General features: G+C 43.0%; 1 protein-coding gene across 3 annotated transcripts in view; it reads left to right on the top strand.

Moving 5' to 3' along the window:
• Positions 1 to 23,579, top strand: part of SLC4A4 (solute carrier family 4 member 4) — a 312,036-nt gene that overhangs the window by 176,155 nt on the left and 112,302 nt on the right. For all 3 annotated transcript variants that reach the window (XM_090031969.1, XM_090031970.1, XM_090031968.1), the window contains exon 8: positions 19,753 to 19,910. In XM_090031969.1, coding sequence (XP_089888095.1) covers positions 19,753 to 19,910 — 158 coding nt within the window. The remainder of the gene's footprint in view (positions 1 to 19,752; positions 19,911 to 23,579) is intronic.

Raw genomic sequence — 23,579 nt, 5'->3', positions numbered from 1 at the left:
GATTTGGTGCTTTGGAGCACACTCAGTTAATCAAGTCTGCACTGCATGTGAGCTGCCGCACTCGGCATTGCGTTGCATACATTGGTATAAATGGCAAAAAGCCTTTCAGCACTGAGAAAATGGTGGTGGTGTGCTTTTGAACTAACACACCTTTGATGTGTTTTAATTCAAAAGTGTGCTGTTGTCATTTTCTCAGGGCTGAGGTGTATTTCTCCATTTATACAAATGCAAGTACTGCACCGCCAGTACAAGCTTCTGTACAAATGCCCTAAGTGACCAGAACTTCAGGTAGTAGGGCAAAAGAGACCTGAGGCAGCTAATACTAACTGTAATGATAGCAGGGGCTCCCACTGTCACAAAAAGCAAAGCTGAAGTTAGTGGATTGACCAGAAGAAAAAGGCTTTAAAATTCAATAGGACCTATCCCTGGTCAAGAAATGGATATGTTCTTCCTGAAGAATGTGGTATTAAGAACTATTCCCTGGGACTGATTTCCATGGATTGCAAAGGGACTATCTTTTCCTGCCCTGGGACAAGGGTGAAATGAGGAAATAGAAGAAGCCAGATACTGCCCAAATACAGGAGCAAGGAGAGTGAGTTGAAAGCAGTTGGTTTGCTCTCACCCACCCTGGAAAAGGAGAGAGGAAGGAGAGTAGAAGATGACTCCTTAGTTCTTATTCGTTGAAACAGGCATCCCTCTGATGCAGATGTTGTCTTGATTTATGCAGTTGTTTGATTTTACACCCTGTGAGCACTTCTGTTGCACTCAGTGGGATTTCTCACGGCCCATAATGTTGAATAAATGTGAAAGTTGTTGCAGGACTGGGGCCAGAGATGAGGAGAGAACCTATCTGCTTTGATAGACCTGACCTGAGGCCTAATGTTTTGCTAAAATGGTAGGTAACAATGAGATTTTCCTAGGTTGCATCCAGCAGCCTGGTTACCTAGACCTTAGGCAAGGTTTCGTTTGATGCCACCTGTCTGGTATTGATTTATGACCTTCTTCTCCTCCACCTCTCCCCATGTAATTGTTGATTTTTGCAATATATACTTTTTCAGAATTAATCTAGCTGTTGGCTAACCATGAAATCATTCTTGGAGAAAGAGAAAATTATGTCTTCATCTCTGGCTGAGGATTAGTGTGTGGGAGGGCTCAAGGCTAGGTGAAAAACACTCAGCCTGACAAACTCTCAAAGGCATGGAACCAGTGTGCATATTCCCCAGCCTGTAGCATGGTGGATGGGCAGCTGGGAGGACATGGGGAGAACCTTGTCTGTGAGGAGAAAAAAGAGTGGTAGCAAGTTATAGAACAGGATTTTACAAGGGTTCAGCATTGACCTCTCAGCTTCCATTCAACTTAACAGTGGGAATAGGTCTGGGCCAATGTTCAGTTCTGCTGAAGATCCCAGCTATAAATCTCTTTTTTCCAATTGCCGTAAGTGTGAAACTCTTCCCCTTTAGTATGAAGTGTTCCTATATTTAGTCCAAGCCCCCCCATTGACCTTTGTACTATTGAAAGCAAGTCAACCATTTGAGAGGGAGAGAAGCCTGGAGGAAGGTGTGTGGTATGGGTGGGATTGGAGGGGGCGTAAGGGACAGCCACCTTTTCCCTATCATGTTAAAAAAAATAAAATCTTGATTTTTTTTTTTCCTGAGTTCTATACCAGAATTGGCTGAGTTATATAATTTGATGTGACAATAGTTTCAGTCAAAAGGAGGCACATAACTCTTTGTTGTGGATGAGATTTGTTTGGATTTAGTTGAGTTAAGAGCATTGTAAATGATATGCTGATGTGTTGCAGCAAAAGTGCCAAGTACGTGGGGGCCCGAGGACCCTGCTCACCCTGGGGAAGAGGGCTGTCACCTAAAATGCATAAGCTTTCCACAAGTCCATCATTTTAGGCCTTCTTCCCCTCCCCATCAGCAAAAATAAAAGTTGCTTCAGTGTCTGAGAGCATGTTACATGGGTTGGAGGGTGAGGCCACACCAATCACATGCAACAGATGGAGAGATGGTGACAGAGCCTCTCGTTTACACAGATGTTTGATGAAGTTTGCGAGACATTGAAGGCTGGAGAAGAAACAGGAATAATGGGAAATGGGAAAGAAAGATGCTGCTCAGCTGTGGGAATGAAGAGGAAGTAGAAATGTGTTCAGTAGGTTCATCATGGCTTGAAAAGGGGTCAGGGCCGAGGGGTACTGAACACAATTGGCACAATTGTATTCAGACGGGCAAAGCTAGACTAATCTTACGGTAGGTTTCAATCGGTATGTTTTGCCCAATATGGGCCATGTGTTTTACAGGCATTCTCATTGTTGGCTGTATTCACTTCGTAATTGGTTTCTATTACTAAGCACATGCTGCTTCTGGCAGCAGTTTAATGATAGTCAGTGTATCTCAGGAGGTTTTCTTGTATGCCATTATAAGATGAGGAATTTTTTCCCCCATGCTGACTGGGGGGAAAAAAAAATCTCATTTTATATTTGAGTAAATACAGTCTCAGAAGTTAGATTTATTAGCTACCTAACTATTGTAATGTATGATCAGTTTGATTGAGCATTACTTCTGATTTCATCTTCTTATAGCAGTATTCATGGATCAAACGCTAACCTTTAAATTTTTATCTTGTAAATGTTTGTGGGGGTGAAATGGGACCACACCTGAAAATGTAACAAAAAGAACCTTTCAAAGGCCCCAAGACAGAAAAAGGACTTAAACACATGCTTAAGTGTGGAATATGGCTGTACTTAAGCACAAGTTTAAAGCTAAGACCATGCTCAAGTGCTTTCTGAGTTGGGAGCCAGATTGGTAAATCTCATAGAATTCATCTGTAGTTGAACCATTCTTATGGTTCTTTAAGGATCTGGGTGGTAAAATTCCTCTTAGATAACTGTAGAATAACTTTGCACTTGTTGCTGTCATCTTATCTGTGGAAAACAAATCACCTCCATTTATCACCACTTCATTAAAAAAAAAATCTTGTCACTACTTTAATGATTCGTCTCCCTCCTTCCCTTCCAGCACAAACAATGTTTTATGGACTTGAGGTTATTGACTATATATGATAAGCGGTTAGATTAGCACATATATCTCAAAGCAGGTTGTTGAATAAGCAAGGGGGAAGTTAGGAGATTTTCTTTGAATTTAGTTTATCCAAGGTCTCTTCCTTGACCCTGTAATCAGATGACCTAGCATTGCCATGAGGAACAAATATACCCAATAATAAAATGATACAGAAAGCTTGTCATGAGAAAGCCATATAAACCCTCATATACTGTTCCTGAGAGAGAAAAATAGAAGATTTTTTGTGCTTTCTCTTCTCTGTTTTTAATCATACATTTATCCTCTTAATTCACAGAAAACTGAGGGTTTTAAAGATGAAACAGCAAGAGAAGGTAGAGCCAAAAACCTTGACTAGACATTTTCTGCTAACAAAGAAAACATTCATGAGGCAGATCTTGTGTTTTCCCCATAGGCCTGTAAATCATTGCATGCTTAATGTGTATGCAGATCTCAAACTGGTATATTTGCAGGTGTTGCTGGGATTGTAGGTAAAGTGAAAAAGAAAGCCTAGTGTCTGGCTGAGCTAAACCACAGCATTTTAGAAAGATATCCAGTCTTGACTTATTCTTAAATTAGCACTTGGGGGCAACTTATACTTGCATATACTGCTGATAGTAGTGGTCCTGCCCCTTTCCTGGTAGGGCTTCAATTCAAATTCAGCCTATCTTAGTAGGTTACATATATCTACTGGAATTTGGGTGATTCCTTTGTGAGATGAGTTTGTTAGGTTCCAGCTCCTGCCTTACAAACTTACTGTTGTTTGTCCTTTGTATTTGCCAATCTGTGCAGTAAAGATATCAAGAACTTTATGGATCTTTGAAATAACCACTAATATTAAAGGAAGTCTTTTCTCTTCCTTTAATGTGGGGAAGATTGTTCTTCCCAGTAGATAATCAGCGGGCTTTCCTCCCCAGCCCTGTCAATCCAATACCTTCAGCAGCCTTAAATAGATGCACAGATATTTAAAGATACTTATTCATGTTAAAATTGACTCATTAATTTGCATGAAGTCAGCCAATTTCCTCCCAGAGTGACAGCTTGATTTAGGAGAGCCTGTTAAATGTAGATTTTCCAAGTCACCTCAATATGATTCTGCTCTGAGAGCCTCTTTCAGATCATTCAGCTACAGCATGCATCTGAGGATGATTAACCCAAACTCAAATGAAGAATACAGAACACTTTTTTGTGGTTTTTTATCTTTTTTGCCCCTGACCATCTATCCAGAGAATTAGGAGATTTGTTACATTTTAGTCTGTGTTCACTTTGGCAGGACACCTGTAGTTTTCTTCAGGAGATATGTGTTTACACAAATGTTTTAATTTAATTTACTTTATCCCATAAGACAGTGGTCATAGAAAATACATCAATCATTTACAGTTACAGCACCAAGCAGAGGCCCAATGTGTTTGGATATATGTATTTTTAGTTTTTCTCTTTTTATAATTAATAAATAAATGGTTGGGTTTATTGTCTGTATCCCCTAAGACATGAGAGCTAGGGACAGACATTACACATAAACTGTTTTAAATGATCAGAAACTGGTTTAAACCTGTAACAGAACATAAGTTCAGTGCGCATAAACCAGTTTCAAAATGGCCGAAACCAGTTTGAGATAAACCTGGTTGAATGTAGTATTAAACTTAACTGATTTGTCTCAAATCGGTTTATGCAATGTCTGTCCCAGACCCCTTCCTGGTTTAACTTAAACCAGAGTCCCCCAGCATCCCAGGTGCTTTGCAACCCTGGACTGGAGGCTGGGCTGGGGTAGGCTAGGCTGTGCCCTCTGCTCCAGAGAATGGGTTGACCCCACCCCCCTCCTCCCAAGCCAGAGCTGTGGGGGACACTGCAGGCACAGCAGGGTCTACCTGGCTTCCCTGGCTGCTCAAGCAGGGATTCCCCCTCCTCCCCCATCTCCCAAAGCATGGATCCTAGCCCCATGGACCCTAGGCATGTGGTATGCTAGCTGATGTTGAGAGGTGTCTGTGTGCGTGTGTGTATTTCACTGGGACAGGCAAACAGATCAGTGTCTGCTTAGGGCTTTTTGGAGCTAATCAACAGGTCAGCTGGTAATGTCCCTCCTTGGAAAAAGCTGTTTAAGAAGAGTTTGAACTAATGAGACAAGTTTTGTTTAGCTGTTTAGCAAATGGGCTGATAAACACTGTGGTTTTGTCAGCCTCCCTGCTGGTTTGCAGCCCTATCAGGTTTGCAGACAGGGAGAGGGAGATTGAAAAGCTTGGTATCATCAACAGATACATGCACTGCACACCCCACCTTTGCCTCAGACTGCTAGCTGGGGACTGGGGTCTGGCAACACTTCTGCCTCTTGACCAGGGGAGTGGGGGGCAGAGCCTGAGACAGTGCAGGTCAGGGTTGGGGTTTAAACCCCTCCCTAATCAGTGTCGTGTTGGGGGCTTGCCATGTCCTCCACCCCCATCAGCTCAGCGCTTTGGAAGGGAAGGGAATAGGGGCCTGCTCTTGTGCCCCCCTGGCTTCTAGCCTGAGCCATTGCAGCCATGTGCCTGTATTTCTGGAATGAAAAGGGAATGTCTGTCCACTTCCAAATTGTTTCAAGCTTTGCAGGTTAGACTAATTCAGGCTCAGGCTTTTTGAATGTCTGTCCCTAGCCAAGCTGCTTGTTGTCAGCTTCAGTAATGTGGTTGGAATGTGGGTCTCCAGAGCTGGTTTCCATTTATCAGGGGTGTTTTTTGGGTTATTTAAGACAAAGATGATACTTCCTTTAAGGATATTTTTTCTGCTGCCTCTGTTTGCAGAAAAATAGGTCCCAGGAAAACCCAGGGTTACATCTGTACTGCCTAATTTGCAGGCTTCATTGTGCACAGAGCAGGAGTTTATTTCTCAGTGGTGCTTGCAGGCTTGTCCCAGAGGCTGCATGGACTTAGTGTATCTTTTTTAACACTATATCTGTTAATACCAGACTGTTTTCAGACTTGCTTTCAATAAGAGGGAGGAAAGAATGTTATTCAAATCCACAGGCTGCATAGAAGGAGAAGCATGAAATACCTGGGATTAAAATTCTACAAGTAACATTTCAAGTTCTGTCAAAATGCAGACATTAACTTGGATCTGTCCAAGTGTGATAGATTGTAGAGTAACTTGGATAGATCCATGGCAGGGTTTGGTTTAGAAAAGGTAGGTGGGTCCTTCAAGACCAGGAAAACTGTTACTGATGATACTGTGCTGATACTATTGCATCACCTTGGCTTTGCTTCCTGTTTTCCATCTCCCTGAGAATTGCTTACTATGGAGAATCTGATCAGTTTGGGGATTGAAAACAGTGGGGCACAAATTACTACCCCCTTCCAGAGTTCTCAATCCCCCTGTGCTGACCCTTGTCACTGATCCTGTCCCTGACAGCAATTAAGAGGAGCAAAATCTACCATAAGATTCAATGCAAGAGTTAAGAGCAGCAAGGCTTAGAGGGGGTGCTGCAGATGGGATGGGTGGCATGGCACAGCTATGTGATTCCAGTCCCTTGTACCTTATTGAGCAGGATCCAACCTCTCTTTGGGCCACATGCAGCCTGCAGCCAAAAGTTGCTGACTCCTGCTTCAGAGTTAAATTACATGCAAGAGAACCATTAGGTATACTTGTGCCTCTTTCAGCACACAGAGCTGACTGTAATGCAGTAAAATGGCAATAAGACCTCAAATACTTTAACTTGCATGATGCTACACTCCTGCTTAAAAAAATCCTTCTGTACATGACAGAAAATACCTTCCATCAGTCAGGTGTCCAGAGGGGGGGTACAGCATTCCAGGGGTGGTGTAACAGCTGTAAAGAAAGAACTATGCCATCCCTCTTCTGGAAATGTGTGCAGTCTTTTCTCATGCCTCCACAAATTGTAGTGAACTTCCTTAATTGCTCTTCAGCATTGCAAGCTCCAGCCTGATTTTCTGTTCACTCCGGGCTTGTCTACACTTGAAAAAGTTTCCCAGAATGACCAATAAAGTTATGTTGGCAAAACCAACTAATAGTTTAAATCTTCTTAAACCAGTTCTGAACAGGATTAACTAAACGAGTCCACATAGTACTTTTTCTGATGTAACTGTTTTGGGGTGTCTATGCTTGGGGTTTTGCTGGCATAGCTATGTAGGTCAGAGTTGGGGCTGTTTTCATACTGCCTGTTGACATAGTTGTTCAGGCGAAACTTTTAAGTGCAGATGCAACCTTTAAATACTCCAGATTTGTGTCAGCATTGTTGTCTTCTGGGTTTCTCTCTTTTGTTGATTGTACATAGGTTCTAGGTGGTATTTCTAATAAGCGATATTCCATGTTTTTGCTTATTTTCAGGATTTTACAGTAATAATAGTGGCTATCTCTGCCAGGCCAAAGGCATTTCTGCCACATGTTACAGGATGACCTCAAGTCTCATTTTGTTGTTCTCTATTCAGAATTGTAATCTGTGCGGCTCCCTTCCTGTTATCTTTCTGTCATCCCAGGTATTTCCTGCTTCTCCTGCTATGCTGTATGTGGATTTCAATAACAGTCTTTCTTCCCTGTCTTATTGAAAGCAAGTTTTCCTCTGTAGTTACAGTACTTTCTAGTGAGTTTTGTTGTAGGTTCTCAGGCACCAGCCTGTGGTGCAGTATGTAAACACTACAGGAGAATGAATCCTCATGGAATTAATTCAGAGAAATGCTGTTGGATTCATATAAAACTTTTAAAACCCAAATTCTGGATCAGATTTTATCTGAGAGTTTCCAAAGTTCACCAGGCAGTGCCTGTTCTAGCTGAGGGTTCAAATGTCAAAGTTCACTTGAGCTTCATTAAAGTCTGACTTGAGCCTGAGCTAGAATGGTTAAGGCATGCCACTTTCTGTAGCCAACAGCATTCAAGGGAGTGATGTAACCACCATCACATCTGGGTCCTTTTAACTCTCCAGCCTGAATGGCTGGGTCAGCTAGGGACAGCCTTTGGCATGAGTCTAAAGCACAGCATAAACTCACACCTCTGGAACTATCATTGGGCACCTTAACTGCTCTGCCAGCGTGCCACAGATATAGCTGAGAAGGACCTGTAAAACTTAGTCTAAAGTATTTACATTTGGATGAAGACTGAAAACGCCACATTGAGGGGACTGAGACACAATCTAGGCAAGTTGTCTATGGTTGTGCAGGGAGTAGAGCAGAGGATTTGAGCTCTCTGTCCAAGTATAGGATCATGATGCTTCCTGTTCATTAAGCTGATCCACACCAGCTTTGGGAGGCTCAAGGTGTTTGTGCTTTTTGATCCAACATGCACCATTCATTACTTCATTTCTGTTGTTAGAGAGACTCATAAATCAACCATCTACTTTTACAGCCTGTGGAAATAGCAGTTAATTTTTTTAAGTGGCTCTTTGGCTCACAGGTCTTTATTTTTTGTCTGCAAACAGAAGCTGTTTGTAAGAACCAGGATGTGTCCTCATTTCATAGGAACCAGAATTTATCCTTTATCATCCTCTTAATTCTCATAATGCTACCCCTGTTTGAAGACACAGTGAATACTTTGCAGGAACCTGGGACTCTTGTGCTCCTTCCTGCTGTGGGTAGGGTTGGTGTTCTCACCACTGTGAGAAATCCTTTAGCCTTTTATTGTTTTGTTCAAATGTCCTTGGCAACCCCTCCAGCTGAATCGTAAGGACTTTGTTTTGTTCCCTCTGCCAAAATGCTTAAAAAGAAATACTTAAAAATTAGGAATGTATTTTCCTGGCAGTCTTGTCATTGCTGAGTTTGTGCATTAACTATATGTAATGGAATATATACTTGATATATAGATTAGAGGGTGACTTGGTGTTCTCCCTAGTCAGGAATGGCTTATTTTTAGGATGAAAAAAGTCTTTGAATTAATATGGTCAGCTGGAGCATTTAATCAGAGATGCACAAAACCCTTCTTATTTGTTGTGTGTGCAGTGCTTACCTAAAATCAGTGTTTCCATATCAACAGGAACCTATTGCCAAAGCTTAATTCTAAGGTTAAAAAAGAAATTGGCCTGGATGAGAAAAGTCTGTGCTCTTCCTGGGAGGGATGTGTTGATGGTTTCCCACTGCTTACAACTCACTTCATTGATCAAGTGTGAGGGTACTTGGTAGACTTTACTCTTTGAACAGAATCTCCTAATCTGTGGCCAGCAGAGATTCCTAATTTCTCTATCTGTCAGTGTGGTGACCTAGTTTCACTCCAGACAGCTCAAATGAAAAAGACTGTCTTTTCCTGTACAATTTGCTGTCACCTTGAAAAGGAAAATAAATGTTACCAGCATAAATTAAACTTCCAGCTCATTCATTTATTTTAGTTTCATACTTTTTTAAAAATACACAGATTTGCCAGATGGAGAGCAGTTTTGCTTGTCCATTTTTTCCCACAAAGTAGAAGTAAGAAGCAGTCCTGTGTAATGGGCTTCAAGTCAGGCAAAAACTGAAGCAGTAAAATTCCTTAATTAGACATTTTTCCAAGTTCCAGTGAAACAAATGCATGTCTCTTCTAGCACTGTGTAATTCTGGTGTTCTGTAAGAACCTAGAGGTGAATTGACCAGAAGCAGAAGTAAAACACCATAGGTCATGGTTACCTAAGCTGAAAAACAAAAAAATAGACAGCATAATGTAGATTTTTAAACATTTCTTATTAAGTCATATACAGTGCTGTTAGAAACACAGGCGACAGATTTTCTTTCAGCAACCATTATTTTAGTCTAGTAGTATCCCTTTAATTAGTCTTAGGCTGCTCGCAGATGTTAATTTAAAGGTACAATGTGATCTTATCCCCAATCCTACATATGCATGGCAGGACATGTGATTTTGGGATTGGGAATTAGATCCCAGTCACATCCAGCTTGCCAGTGCAAGGAGAGCCTGGGATCAGGACAAGTTGAAAGCTGGGTGTCCAACTCCTAGCTGATTGTTGGCTGGCTTTGGTACTGCATGAGGAGCCAAACCAGCCTCCAGGCAGTCCCAGGAGCTGGCCGACAATCAGCTGATTGTCCTGGATGAGTCTGGACTGGCCCAGACAGCACCAGAGCTAGTTGGAGACTCCACTGAGGTCCTAACCCTGCCACACATTCAGTTTACTTTGTGATGGAAACCAACCACAAAAATATTGCATATTTTGTGCAATATTTTTGTGCTGGTTTCCCCTTTTTGTGGTACAATTAATTCCTTGAATCTATGGCTGGATTGCTACTTAAAATGTGATTAACAGACTAATCGTATCTTAAGTGTAAAGTACGCCAGGAGCCTTAGAAATAAAGTCCTATCACTGTCAGGATTGGGAGACTCTGCATAACACTGCTTTTTAATTTGGGAGTAAAGCAAATACGGAGGAAGCTGGATCCTTTTTTCCTGCAACTGGAGAGAATTAAGTCTTCTGTTCTGTTAACTATACAGAGGACCAATTACACTTGTTAATACTGAGATGTCATGGGCATATACATCTTTGAGATGTTTACTTTGGTCTCTTTGCATTGTCAAAAGTGGTAACAATAGGGCTTCACAGTTTTTGAACTAATTTTGTTATACAATAATATTGCAGGATGAGTAGCAATGATGCCACCTAACGTCACAAACTAGGGGTGATTTGGAAGAGTGCTACTGTATTTTTAATATGACTATTATTGAGCAAATTTGTATCTTAGAGTTTAAAATAGGTAGGTCGTACGGAAAGCCCAGGAGAGGTAAATAGGATTTGAGTAAGAGGCCATCTCCCAGGAGGATTTCCTCTACCTGGCAGGGTTGTTTTATTTGCAGCAACTCCTCCATGGTAATATTGCCATCTTCCCCAAATGGTGTGTCCATGTGTCTGCACTACCTGAAATTTTTGCTTGCTGGTCTCTCAAGAAAGCCAGAGACCTACTGCTGTCAATACTATTCAGTGTGTGCATGAGGATTAGGGAGTCTGAGAGATGCCTTCCTGTCTCAAGTAGAACTTTGGATAAAACAGCTGTGGGGCACATCCTGTCTCTCACCTTTCCCATTGCCAGGTTCTTCATCCTCCATGAAGGTTAATGAACTTTCTAGCTGACTTGAATGAGAGTTGGGTTCAACACACAAAGATGAAGGGTCATTCACATGGTATATAGTAGCAGCAAATCCCTGTAAGAGAATGGAGTTAGACCAGAGCAGATCACGTCCAAGGAACTTTTGGTAAGGAATTAAGCAGTAAGGTTAAGACTGTACAGCTAGATATGTCCCAGCACAGCTGATCTATCAGAGACTTTGCTCCAAAGTCTGTTGTACTCAATGGCAAGATTTCCAGTGACTTCAGCAGGTCTTGTATCAGGTCCACTTTTCCCCACAGAAGATTTTCACCTTCTCCATAAGATGGGGGTGGATTTGGTTATAGATAGAGCACATTGCTATAAGCACATTGCTCGTCACAGGGTTTGGTTTGGTTTTTTTACAATAGGCAGTTATATCAATGAACTGAATTTTGAATATTGTATTGCATCTGTTGTTCTTTACTTAACTGCCCTTCCTTTTGAAGGCAAAGAGGAGGACCTTGATCTACAAAATACATGAATCAGTGAAAACTGCTTTATCAGGTTGAATGTTGTGCTCTGCTTAAGGCAATGGGCTTGATGACTGCTTTTCCAGAGCAGATCTGCCACAAGCTTACATTCTTCTGGGCTTCTTTTCTCCTCTGACCCTGTACTGTTTCTCTTTTTGTGATTGTAAAGCCAGCGGCATTTGCTCAGATCACTTCATTCCATTGGTGACAGCCACTACATTTTTTTTAAAGGGACGGTGACCTGTAGCCTGCACTTGAAGCTGTGTGTGACAAGAGGAAGGCATGTTACAGGATATGAATTGCTGATGGAATTCTTGGTAAATCACAGGGTGCCTTTTGGTTTTGATCTTGTGCTATTTTTGTTGTTGTTATAAAGCAGATCAGGGGTATTTGTTTTCTGTGCACCTCTGTAGCAGTGTCAGTATTTTTTGTTGTTTTTGTTTTGCTCGGGGAGTAGTGGCTTGGCATGCAGACATCAGCCATGTGCACATAGTGATGCCGCATACAACTGACAGGTGCTTCAGTTTTTTTCTTGTTACTGTTTCCTATTCTTTTGAAAATTTGTCCCTAAACAGTACTAAGCAGGTTATAGCTATGGAATAAAGGGAATAAAATGTGCCAGCCTGCATGCAGATGTAGTTGTAGAGTGTGTGTGTGTGTGTTTGTGTGTTGTACATACCTGGGATAGCTCCCAGGCCTCATAACCTCTTCCATTTCCAGAACAGAGTGGTAGAGGGGGACTGGGGACTTGAAAGTCTGGCTCCAGGGGTGGGGTGGGCATGGGAGGCTAGTGGAGGGATGGAAGCAGTGGTGAATCCAGGTAGTGCACTGTAGTGCTGCGAGTCCCAGAGCTGGTCTCCAGGGCTGTAGCAGCAGAGGGAGAAGTGGGGAGTGCAGGGAGTGTGCTCCAGCACTGGAAGCTGCAACAGGGGTTTGGGGTGGAGGCAGGAGAAAGTGCAGGGGTTTATGGCAGCGATGTGGTGGCTCCCTACTCCTCTGCCACTGGGATTTCTACTCTATAGTCCCAAATCCCTAAACCCCATTCCTCTTACCCTCTTGCCAGACTGAAGAGGTAGAAGGGAATTGGAGCTGGAGAGCCTGGTACTGACAGAATGGGGAGATGGGGGCACTGGGAGCAGGACTGGGAGGCTGGGTAGTTTGACAGGCTCTCTGACCCTCCTCTATGGAGGGCAGGGGGAGAGCAGAGTACTGTGGGATGCGAAAGGACCTATGATTTCCCTGTATCTGTGCACACATAACAAGAAGTGAAATACTTCGGAGTAGTGCTTCTTTTTAAGAGTACTTACAAGTGCTTCAGTTGCTTTTGGGTCATTTAATAGGACATGTGTCTGTGTACATGTGGCCCTTTGAACCATTTCAAAGGCATTAGAAATGTCTCCGTTATTACTTCTGTCCAAGTGTTCTGCTTTTGATACTTTATGGCATCATGAGGTGATCAGTCTTAATGGAGAAACTGGTCTACGTTTTCAAAGGTTTGTGGGTTTTGAGTTTTAGAAAGCGTGACTGTGAAGCAGGTGTTGTTGTCTCACCTTGAATTCAGCTTGCATGACAGGTTTTTCTCCAGTAGCTTCCCATTAAGCAAGAAATCATCAAATACGTATAGAAGACTCTTTCTAAGATTAATGTCTAAATTTCATTCATGGGATGCTTCTGAAGGGCTAGAATTTTATGTGTAATAACTGTGTGGCTTGTTCCTGTCTCACCTTAAATTGAACCCTTGAAGGGCTCCCATGTGCCCCCATGGCTGAGAGTGGCAGTCAGCTGATCGACATTCCCAGCCATGGTAGCCTACCGGAGCTGAAGCTAGGAGTGCAGTTCAGTTGACTGGCACTCTGAGCCATAGGGGCGTTCAGCACCTGGCAGTAGGGCACGATTACAATCTGATCCTTGCTCCCACAATCTTGCCTCCTGCCATGCACATGTGATATGGGAGGAGGTGCAATTGTTGGGATTGCAAATCGGGTCCCATTGTGCTTTTAACTGAACTTTGATCAGTGGCCTCAGGGACATCATTGTCATGGGTGGGTGTTGTCTATATCACAGTAGCCCTTGGAGGCCTTGGCTAAGGCCAGTGTTCTTGTGTGCTAGGCACTGTGATTTTTTTCATCCTCCAGGTGTAGAGAAGACAGTTCAGGAGAAAAGAAGCATTGCTATGTGTGTTTTGCTGATAGGGAAATGAGGCAGAGAGAGAAAGAGAGACTTGTACAGGAAATTAGAGTAGAGCAGAGAATTGTTCTCTAGATTCCTTAATCTGGTGGTTTCACTCCAAAGCCAAAGGGCTGTCCTCCCTGGAAGGGCAGGAATGATAAATGTTTGCCTTTAGGTGATCCAAAAGTACTTGATCCCCCTAATGCACCACCTGGACATTGCCTTGTGCCAGTGCATGAAATAGTCCCTGAACTCCCTCATCTTGGCTTTACAGAGCACTTTAAGTATGCACTAAACTTGCTTCCTGTTCAGCAAAACACTTAAGCTCCTGCTCAGCAAAGCTTAGTATGAATTTTGTTGATGCAGCCCCTGTCTCATCTTCCAAGCTGTTGGGCAAAATCGTACTGTCTTGTCCAAACATCCTGAAAAGAAGTCCTGGATCCCTTCCTCCTCCTCACTCCTAGATACTGTGTGTGAAATCCTGGCTCATATAAAGTTAATGGAAATAAGATTTCACCCTTAGTTTCTTACTGTTGTAGGTGAGACTTATATTATTGATCATATTAACCTTAAATCTGCTACAGAGATCACAGATATAGAGCGTTTTTGAAAATCCCACCCAAACTACAGAAGAATTTGTTTGGTGCCAAACTGGGGCCAGAGCCACTGGGTAGGTCGTACCACTAGGATGACTTTCTCTTATGTTTTTCTTTAATTTACCACTAGCCAGCACCTGAAACAACCCTCTGCCTAAGCAGAGCAGCAGTAGAGGCAGCCACATGAAAACTGACCTGGTCCTTCAGGAGACTTCACACTAGGGAAGCACAACAAGCCAAAACCAAAACGTATGCTCACTGCTTTCTAAAGCCAAGAAGGCGCTAGAAAACAGCCAAGAGATGGTTTTCTTTTCCTTTCTTTTTTTTTCTTTACCTTGAATTAGGCTTTTGCTACATCATTTCCCCACTTCAGAAATCAGAAATGATTGCATTTACTGCCTTGCTTAGATTACTCCCTAATACTTTGTCATGAGGACAACGCACAATTTATTGCCATGTGAGTATGCTCATGTCTAGAGTGCTGCAATTACTGTATAAAGGTGCTGGGGGTTAGAAGGATAACCTCCAGCTTCTAGGGAACTATTTTTACTTCAAAGCTGTAGCTGTATTTTCTGGGAAGACATATAACACTGGCAGTTGGCTGGTCAGGACAAAGCTGTCTAGGACAGATCCTCTGGTGCACAGACACAAAGGAGATGAGCTCAGTATTAGACCTTAGATACCATTTAACTAGAGAGCTATTGCTTTAAAACCTCTACACCCTATTTTGTTTCAGGCATAGTTGATGTCTCTTACAGGTGACACCATGTGCTGAGGAGAAAGGGATGTCATATACACAAGGGTCTGGGGAAGCAGCCATCTCTTCTCTAGCCAGTAGTAGCTTTATTTTGGTTGGAACCTCCTTAGAGCCAGCATGCAGAGAATAGATTAGATTGATAGATTATAAGGGGCTGGAAGAGGCTTCAGAAGATCATCGGGTCCAGCCCCCTGCACCAAGCAGGAAAGATAACTGGGATCAGGTGACGCCAGCAAGGTGACTGTCCAGTCTCTTCTTTAAGACTTCCAGGGTAGGTGATTGTACCACCTCCAGAGGGAGCTTATTTCACAGCCTGGACACTAACTGTGAAGAAGTTTTTTCCTAATGTTGAGCCTGAAACGTTCTTCCAGGAGTTTGCGGCTGTTACTCCTGGTTTTCCCCAAGGTTGCCCTGGTGAACAGTTGCTCACCAAGCCTTTGATGTACCGTATTTTTCGGACCATAAGACGCACCTGACCATAAGACGCACCCAGTTTTTATGGCAGGAGAGACTATGTGTGTCTCTCCTGCCATGACGGGCTCCTTGCCTGCCTGTCAGGGCACTGTGCTGCATCACATAGTCCCAGCCGGGACGTTACCTGGTACCGTACCTAGCTGCCTCCTGTCTCAACGTTCTAATCCTGTCAGTCTGTCAGTGTCACACACACACACACACGCAGGGGAGGCATGCGCTGTGCCGATCATGTGACCTGACTGACTGACTGACATTGAGACTCCAGGAGGCGGGACTTCCCCCACACACACAGCAATCCACAGCATGGGAACGGCAGCGGACAGCAGACTGTAAGCGGGCGCATGGGACCGCAAACAAATGTTCTGGGGTACCACACTGTGACCATCGGGCTAGGAAAGGGGAAGGGTGAACCCCTCTTCGGGATAGCAGCTCACGGTGGAAGGGTGCCGCTATTCCCCTGGGCCGCCGTTGGTCCGGAGTAGATGTTGGGTCACCAGGCTCCCGCCCTGGTTCTCGCCCGCCACGACTTGTTGTAAGGTTCAGTGGGACGGCTCCTGGTTCTCCGTAGCCCGGGTCCCCGATGGTCACGTCGCGGGGCTCCGCCACCCCCTCACACCCCGGCCTCACGCCCCCTTGGGTCCTCTTGTGCTCGAGGCCCTGGCCCTCGCCCGGACCTCCCTGGCGATGCTCCTCGCCGGATCCGTTGTCCGTGGCCAGGAACCTATCCGGCCAGCACCAAGCCTTCGCTCGGGGTCCTCCCGGGGGTACTCCCCACCGGGTTCCCGGTCACTAGTGTCCGGCACCGGTCTAGGCGCCTACGGTGCCTCGCCGGTGCCCTCCCGGGCCCCCGCGCAAACCCCCGACCTGTAAGTTCCGTGGGCTGGCGGGGCACAGTCCCAGTACTCCCCGTCACTGGCGTCCTCCTCCTCTGGGTCAATCCGCCACTCTCCGCTCGGGGTCCTGGGTCTGGCTGCTGCTGCTGTCCCTCTCTCCGCCGGGGCGGACGGCCCCTCCCCGCCGGGGTCTGTGCTCCCGCCTGGTGCGGAGTTGCCTGCAGGCTCCCCTCCTGGAGCCTCAGTCTCCGCGGCAGCGAGTCCCTCCTTCGGACTCCTGCCCCGTCTGTTCCGGCCGGCCATTTTTATAGCCGGCTCCCGGCCACCGGCACGGGCGCCGGCTTCCGGTGTAAACAAGCGGCGGATGTCCCGCTCGGGCTCCGCCACCTCTGCGGGCAAGCTCCGCCCTGTCTCCCTGGGACACGGCATAAACAAGCGGCGGGTGTCCCGCTTGGGCTCCGCCGCCTCCGCGGGCAAGCTCCGCCCCGTCTCCCCAGGACACACACCTTCAGACCATAAGACGCACCCTCGTTTTCCCCCCACTTTTGGGGGGAAAAAAGTGCGTCTTATGGTCCGAAAAATACGGTATTCCCTGATGTAGCGGTAAACTGCTACCAAGTCCCCTCTCAGCCTCCGCTTTTTCAGGCTGAAGAGTCCCAGGGTCCCTCCGCCTTTCCTTGTATGGTTTTCTGTGCAAATCTCGGATCATACAGGCAGCCCTCCTCTGGACTCTCAAGCTTTACTATGTTCTTGATAAGTGCGGTGTCTAGAACTGGATGCAGTACTCCAGCTGTGGTTTCAACAGTGCTGAGTAGAGCAGGAGAATCACTGCCTTGGTTTTGCTGGAGATGCATCAATTCATGGATGCCAGAGTTTTATTTGCCTTGCTGGTTATAGCGTTGCACTGCTGGCTCATACTCATACTATGGTTTATTACTACCCCCAATCCCTTTCGTTCGTAGTGCTGGTCAGTTTGGTGCCACCAAGACTACTGCTATGCTTTTGTTCGCTGACATTCCATTGCTGTGTACCTCTCTCCAATCCAACCAGAGAGAGCAGGCTCTCCAAAACTGAAATACTAAATATAATTTAACAAGGGGTAACATTCCTTGACTACTTTAGCCAAGTGTGTTGGGTAATTCCCATGCTCTTCTAGTGTTGCTGTAGTGTAAGAAAATCTCAAGTATGAGTCTAACAGTGATTTTGTTTTGAGAAGTAGCATAAGCTTCAGGTTTGTCCTGTGCCTTTGTGTTCCAGTATATACATTTTAAAGCATGCTGTTGACATGTGCTCCAGAGCCGCTACAGATCAATGAAGTCAGATCCTCTACTAATGGAAACTGAGGCAACTCCATCAAAGTCTGCCTCTCTGTCAGTGAAACTCCAGTGGTTTTCAACAGCCTAGAATATGGTAGAGTGGCATTAATAGTTTCTTTAAGCACGAGCTGCTTACAGGCATTGAAACCCCCCTCCAAAACAATCCAGTGCTTTAAGCCTGGTGTGCCCCCCTGCCGAGTACAGTGCATGTCCAGAAGAGGCATCATGTTAGTTTGACCCAGCTCACCCAATGTCTGTATAGATTGTGTGCTTCACCGGGACTTTTTGGCACTTTTATCTACTACCTGATTGAACTACTGATTGAACCTGATTGACCTGATTGTCTAAAAGTTAATAGCTGATTGAATCAGCTATTAGATAAAAGTGCCAAAAAACCCTGCTAAAGTGTCCAGTCTATACAGATGCTGGGGAGCTGGGTCAAACTAACATGCTTCCTCTTCCATTAAAGTGCTGTTTTGTTTTTTTTTCCCCATGTCTGTCAGCAGTCAAGATGCTTATTTTAATAATGCATTTATTTAACTTGGAACTTTCCTGCAAAGCTTCTGCAGTTTCTTTTTGAGAGAGAGAGAGAGGTGTTGTGTAATGGAAGCTAAGGAAATGAAATCCATCAAGAACTGTTGTTCCAGTGGGGCAAAACAGAAGCTTGATTAAAAACAGTGGATGTTTTACTTGGTTAGAAAAGAATTGGTGATATTTGAGTTACACTGCTAAAATAATGCTAACCACTTCAGCTGCAGCTTTCACAGGGTTTGGGCTTTATTTACACAGTTAAATAATCTGGCAGGGATATGGGGAACAATGGGTATGCATTACTAGTATAAGGATGGGGAAGAATAACAACCTTTGCATAATTCCTGAAGCCTTTTAGATACAATAGTTATGGACACTTCTGAAATAATGGCAATTTATTTTATCATATTTACACTCCAACAAACTTAGATTTTATTTTCTGAATTCCGTGAGTTTATGGAAAGTGTGTTTGCTTACACTTTGATGGAACAGTTGCTGTACTTTTTTCTATTAGTTTCTATTAGTTTCTATCCTTGCCTTGCAATTTGCACCTTCTGAAGGCTGGCTGCCCAGAGTTCTGCTCAAAGGGATTATTGCAGCTGGCTCTATCGTACTGTAAGATTGGGGCTTGGATAAATACTTAGAAGCTTTGACGCTTCTCTGAAACTGCAAGCAGACAATATCTGTTTCTCCATCCTTTATAGTCACCCCATTCTTTAATGCCACCAAGTTGGCTTGCCTCTAGAGGAAGTTCCTTGGCCTTCCATAAGAGTACATAAATTCCCTCTGCCTGGTTTACCTCTGCCTACCTCACACTTTCCCCCCTTCTGGAATTCAGTCTCTTGATCCCCAAGGTTGATGGCGACTTTGTTTCTTCCGTTTGAAGGGGAAGAAGAAGGGGTTAGGGGAAGGGGAAGGGACAGAAATGGGCCATTATACTATGCAGTTATTTCCCTGGTAACCCAACAAAACTTTGAAGAACTTACCATTTCATTTTTCCAAGAGCTGCTAGATTTTATGGTTGCAAAGAGATCTTGATGGTGACCTAATGCAGTCCAGGGCCAGTCCTCAGAGTTAATGATATCTCAAACTGCTATGCTTGGTGAGAAACAATAGCTCCAACAGGCATGAACTGACCTCTTTCATCTTATTGGGGTCTTGGCTCTGAACCTGACTGTTAGAATTGCTATTTCAGAAATATCAGGCTTTTTGTGGGGAGAGGGGCTGTGAGGAAGGAAGGAGGGATTGGGCAGATACAACCATTATGGGACCATCCACCATGTCTTAATCTCTGTTACACAATTGTGATTGGGTAGTACTACAAAAAACATCAGCAAGTTGGTCTATATGCCAATGAATTATATGGCTAAATTTGATATTGACTGATGAGACGTCATTGATAGATTCAGGTTGATGTTTCAAGACTGGATGATTTGGAGGTAAAATTGGATGTGTTTAATTGTATTTTTTGCCTATTAAATTTTTTTCCCCTTCCCCTCTTGCCAATGTAGCTGAAGAATAAATTTATGAAGAAATTGCCCCGGGATGCTGAGGCTTCCAATGTGTTGGTTGGTGAGGTAGACTTTTTGGAAAGCCCTTTCATTGCCTTTGTCCGGCTGCAACAAGCAGTTATGCTGGGTGCTCTGACAGAAGTCCCCGTACCTACCCGGTAAGATTGTTTCCTGTTGCTTGCAACAAACTGAGAGAATGTTTTTACCTTTTAGAGTAATGTCATATACATTACTCTGCATACATATATTTGCTAAGAGTGTTAGAACTGACCTAACAAAGAACCACTTAAGTATCTCAGTGAGTTTGGAAACTATACATATCAATATCAATATGATAAATAATTTTTACAAATCATAATTTATAAAAACATACATGAATGTACTTATAAATAGACACCATTAGCTTGAAAATTATTTTAAAAATAGCATTTGTTTGTGATTATACATTTTCCTCCTGCTTTTCACTCCCTTGCAAAAGTGTCAGAACTCTATGAGGATGCAGTTAAGTTGACAAAACATGGTAAAACCCAGGCACTGTGGAAAATGCGCAAGTATATATGAAAGGTGAATAAACTGGAAAAAAAATCTCTAACATTTATAGTTGTTTAGGTGTTCCTTGTGCTAATAGAAAATACATATATTTTTGATAGCATTTGTATTTCAGCATGTGAATGGGATTGCTTATAGGCTTAAAATTAAGCATATGCACAACTGTTTGCAGGGTCAAGGCTCTATCTATTATCCTCAGAACAGGAGATATCAGCATTATGCTTCTATTCATGTGCATAACAATAAAGTCTTAAATATGTAATTGCTAAGCTCTCTCTAACAATGCAGTAGATGGCTATATTATTAAAAATGCCTAACACCTTGGACATATATGTGCAGCATTATGTAGTGTTATGCATTTCTTTATACACACCATGTGGAAACTGTGAAAGTGTTTAACATGGAAAAGACATGTTAAAATGAAATTAAACTTGCCACCCATGCCACATAGTAGATTTACAATGAAAAAGAATTACAGACATAAAGAGCTGCAGTTTCTTTACAATTTTCTCTTTGAATTCTACATTGCTATCTACAGCATTTCTTAAAGTATATTCCTGTGAATATACTGTAAGTATACTTTACAGTATACTTCTGTACTGTGAATATGGTATTGCTAATTATCTGGAAAGATGCATATGTTAATATCAATTTACAGATGATTGAGTTTTATATTGTAATTGATTTCACATTGCTTGTAATTATGGAATTTAAAAGGTACAAAGAACTTTCAAATCACTGGTGTGCATATATGTACTTTATGTGAACACTGAATTTCTGTGGGTGATATTTTCTGTTTGCAGGGGCGGGCAATTATTTTGGGCAGAGGGCCGCTTACTGAGTTTTGGCAAGCCATCAAGGGCCACATGACAGGCAGCCCAGGGCAGATAAATATTAGTTTTCTAAATTTTTTAGAGGCCCCACAGGTCAGATAGAATGGCCTGGTGGACTGCATCCGGCCCCCAGGCCGCATTTTGCCCACCCCTGTTCTGTTGGATCAACTGCTTGGTTGGGATAGATTTAGACAAGCTTTCAAGTGCATTGCAGTGCAGTACTGCTTTTTCTTTTGGCCTTGCGTGAACTTTAAAATGTAATAATTGAACAGTGCTTAGGAAATTTCAGATTTCACATGGTAAACTATAAATTAAATGTACCTCATAAGGACAGTCATAAAACAACTTAACAACTTATCTTGCTAACACTAGAGTTAATCATACTTTGTTTTGAAAATGGTTCATTTTCATGATGAGTAAGTACCTGCCATCATCTAGTACAGGCGTTCCCAAACTGTGGTGTACGTACCCATGGGGGTATGCAAGACATCTCTGAGGGGTACACGGGAGAAATTGTGTAACTGCAGATTTAATTTTCATTATTATAATAATTGGCATTTGAGGGGTCAAAATATAAAACATGCTGGCAGGGGTACACGGGCAGCTGGTCAGTCTAGAAGAGGGTATGCAATAATAAAAGGTTTGTGAATCTCTGATCTAGTAGAGCTTCATCATAATGTATACTTTCAATTTTAGACTTGAAATTACATGAAGAGTCAGTAATAGTGTATATATTGACTGAAACAAATTATCTGATTTGGCTGATACTGAGTTCATGTTGCTTGCTAATGATGCAGCAGCTTGCATGTCTATTGGAATTAATTTTGCTGGCTTACTAGAATAAGAACGTCAATAAAGCTTTGAGTAAATTGTTTCTATTTTTGTCTTTAATTTTTTTTTAAGGAATAGGGTGGGTTATTTTTAGTAATGACTGTTCTTGATTTCTCAGCATGTATTTCATGCTGTATTTTTCAGTAATTCAGTCTGTAGTATGATCTGACTTATTTTTTTTAAATATAATTCTCACTATCTCAGGAGAGGTAAAATTAGGCACCCTTTATTTTGCTAATAGGAAGTTGGATGTAGAATTACTGACTAACCTCATAAAATTATTCAATGAGCATTAATCAAAACAATGCATCCTAAGTCACTTTCCCCCTGAAAATAGTATGATCCATTTGCTGTCCTCCAAACAAAATGCTAGCTATAATCAGAGTAGGAAGTCTCATTAGGTTGTATTTGTGACTAATGAGGAACCATTTGCAATGGCTGCATCCTGTGAAATCCAATAAAGAAAATCCCATAATGTTGAGACTGTCCATTACATTGATTTTACAGTTACGGCTTTTGAAATGTACCAAGAACTTTTAGATCATTGGTGTGCATATTCTGGCATTGGCTCTTGAATGTAGAGGCTGTCCATCATAACCTAACCAGGGCCCAGTTAGGTTATGATGGGCAGTCTCAACATTCAGCCATTTGTTTTCATCTTTCTCCACAGCCAACAGTGCACTTGAAAACTCATAGGGCATCTATACACATGCTCTGGGGGGGAAAGAGAGGGAGGGTATTTTAATTAGAGTGGCTTTTGAGAGCTGCTCTAATTAAAACGCCCTCTGTGCCTCGTGTATTCAGCATCCCACTCTTCAAAGTGGTGGCAGGCATTTTGCTGCTGCCATTTTGAAACATAGGGATGCTGATTACATGTGATGGTGAGGTTGTTGGAGCATTCTAATTAGATTAATTGAATCTGCTCCAACATGTTATAATTAGAGCATCGGAGCAGGCATCCTGCATGTGTACAGCCACCCATAGGTTCTAAAAGGAGTAGGGAGAACTTCTTTTATTCTGTTTGCTCCCCACCTTTATACTTAGCCTTTTATATTCTGCGATAAACATCATGGCCAACATTTTCAAGTGTGTGTTCTCAGACTTGGGGTCCTCAAGCCATGTTAGGTTTCTAAATAAAAGTGGCAAATTTTTAGAGGTGTTGGGAGGTGCAGAACTACCGCTTGTGGATTATTTTGACTGGGATTATTTGGTGATTGTAGTGGAAAATTCTTAGTGCCTCTTAAAAAAAATCAAGCCAAAACCAACCCCTGGCCCTGGGACCAGGGTGATTTTCAGGAGCCTGAACTTAGTCTGAAGCCTAATTTTAGGATTTGGATTTGGAAACACTGCCCTTCAACTTTAATAGTTTGGTCTTGCTGGCTATTGCATAATAATTAGGGGTACACTGATAAAGATTTTCTTGGCCAATACCAATAGCCAATGATTAACCAACCATGTCGGCTGATGCCAATCCGATAACTGATATTTAGTAATAGTGCAAGGCATTTGGTATTTTAAACTACTGACATAAAAAAAAAAACCCCTTTTGTTTGTTTGTTTTGTATTTCTCTCTCTGTGTGTCACTCACTCGCTCACTCACTCACTCACTCACTC

The sequence above is a fragment of the Crocodylus siamensis genome, chromosome 2, assembly GCF_052110815.1.
Source record: "Crocodylus siamensis isolate JL-2025a chromosome 2, ASM5211081v1, whole genome shotgun sequence".
In the NCBI taxonomy this organism is placed as follows: domain Eukaryota; kingdom Metazoa; phylum Chordata; order Crocodylia; family Crocodylidae; genus Crocodylus; species Crocodylus siamensis.
The sequence above is the reverse complement of the archived record's forward strand: the minus strand, read 5'-3'. Positions and strand labels throughout refer to the sequence as shown.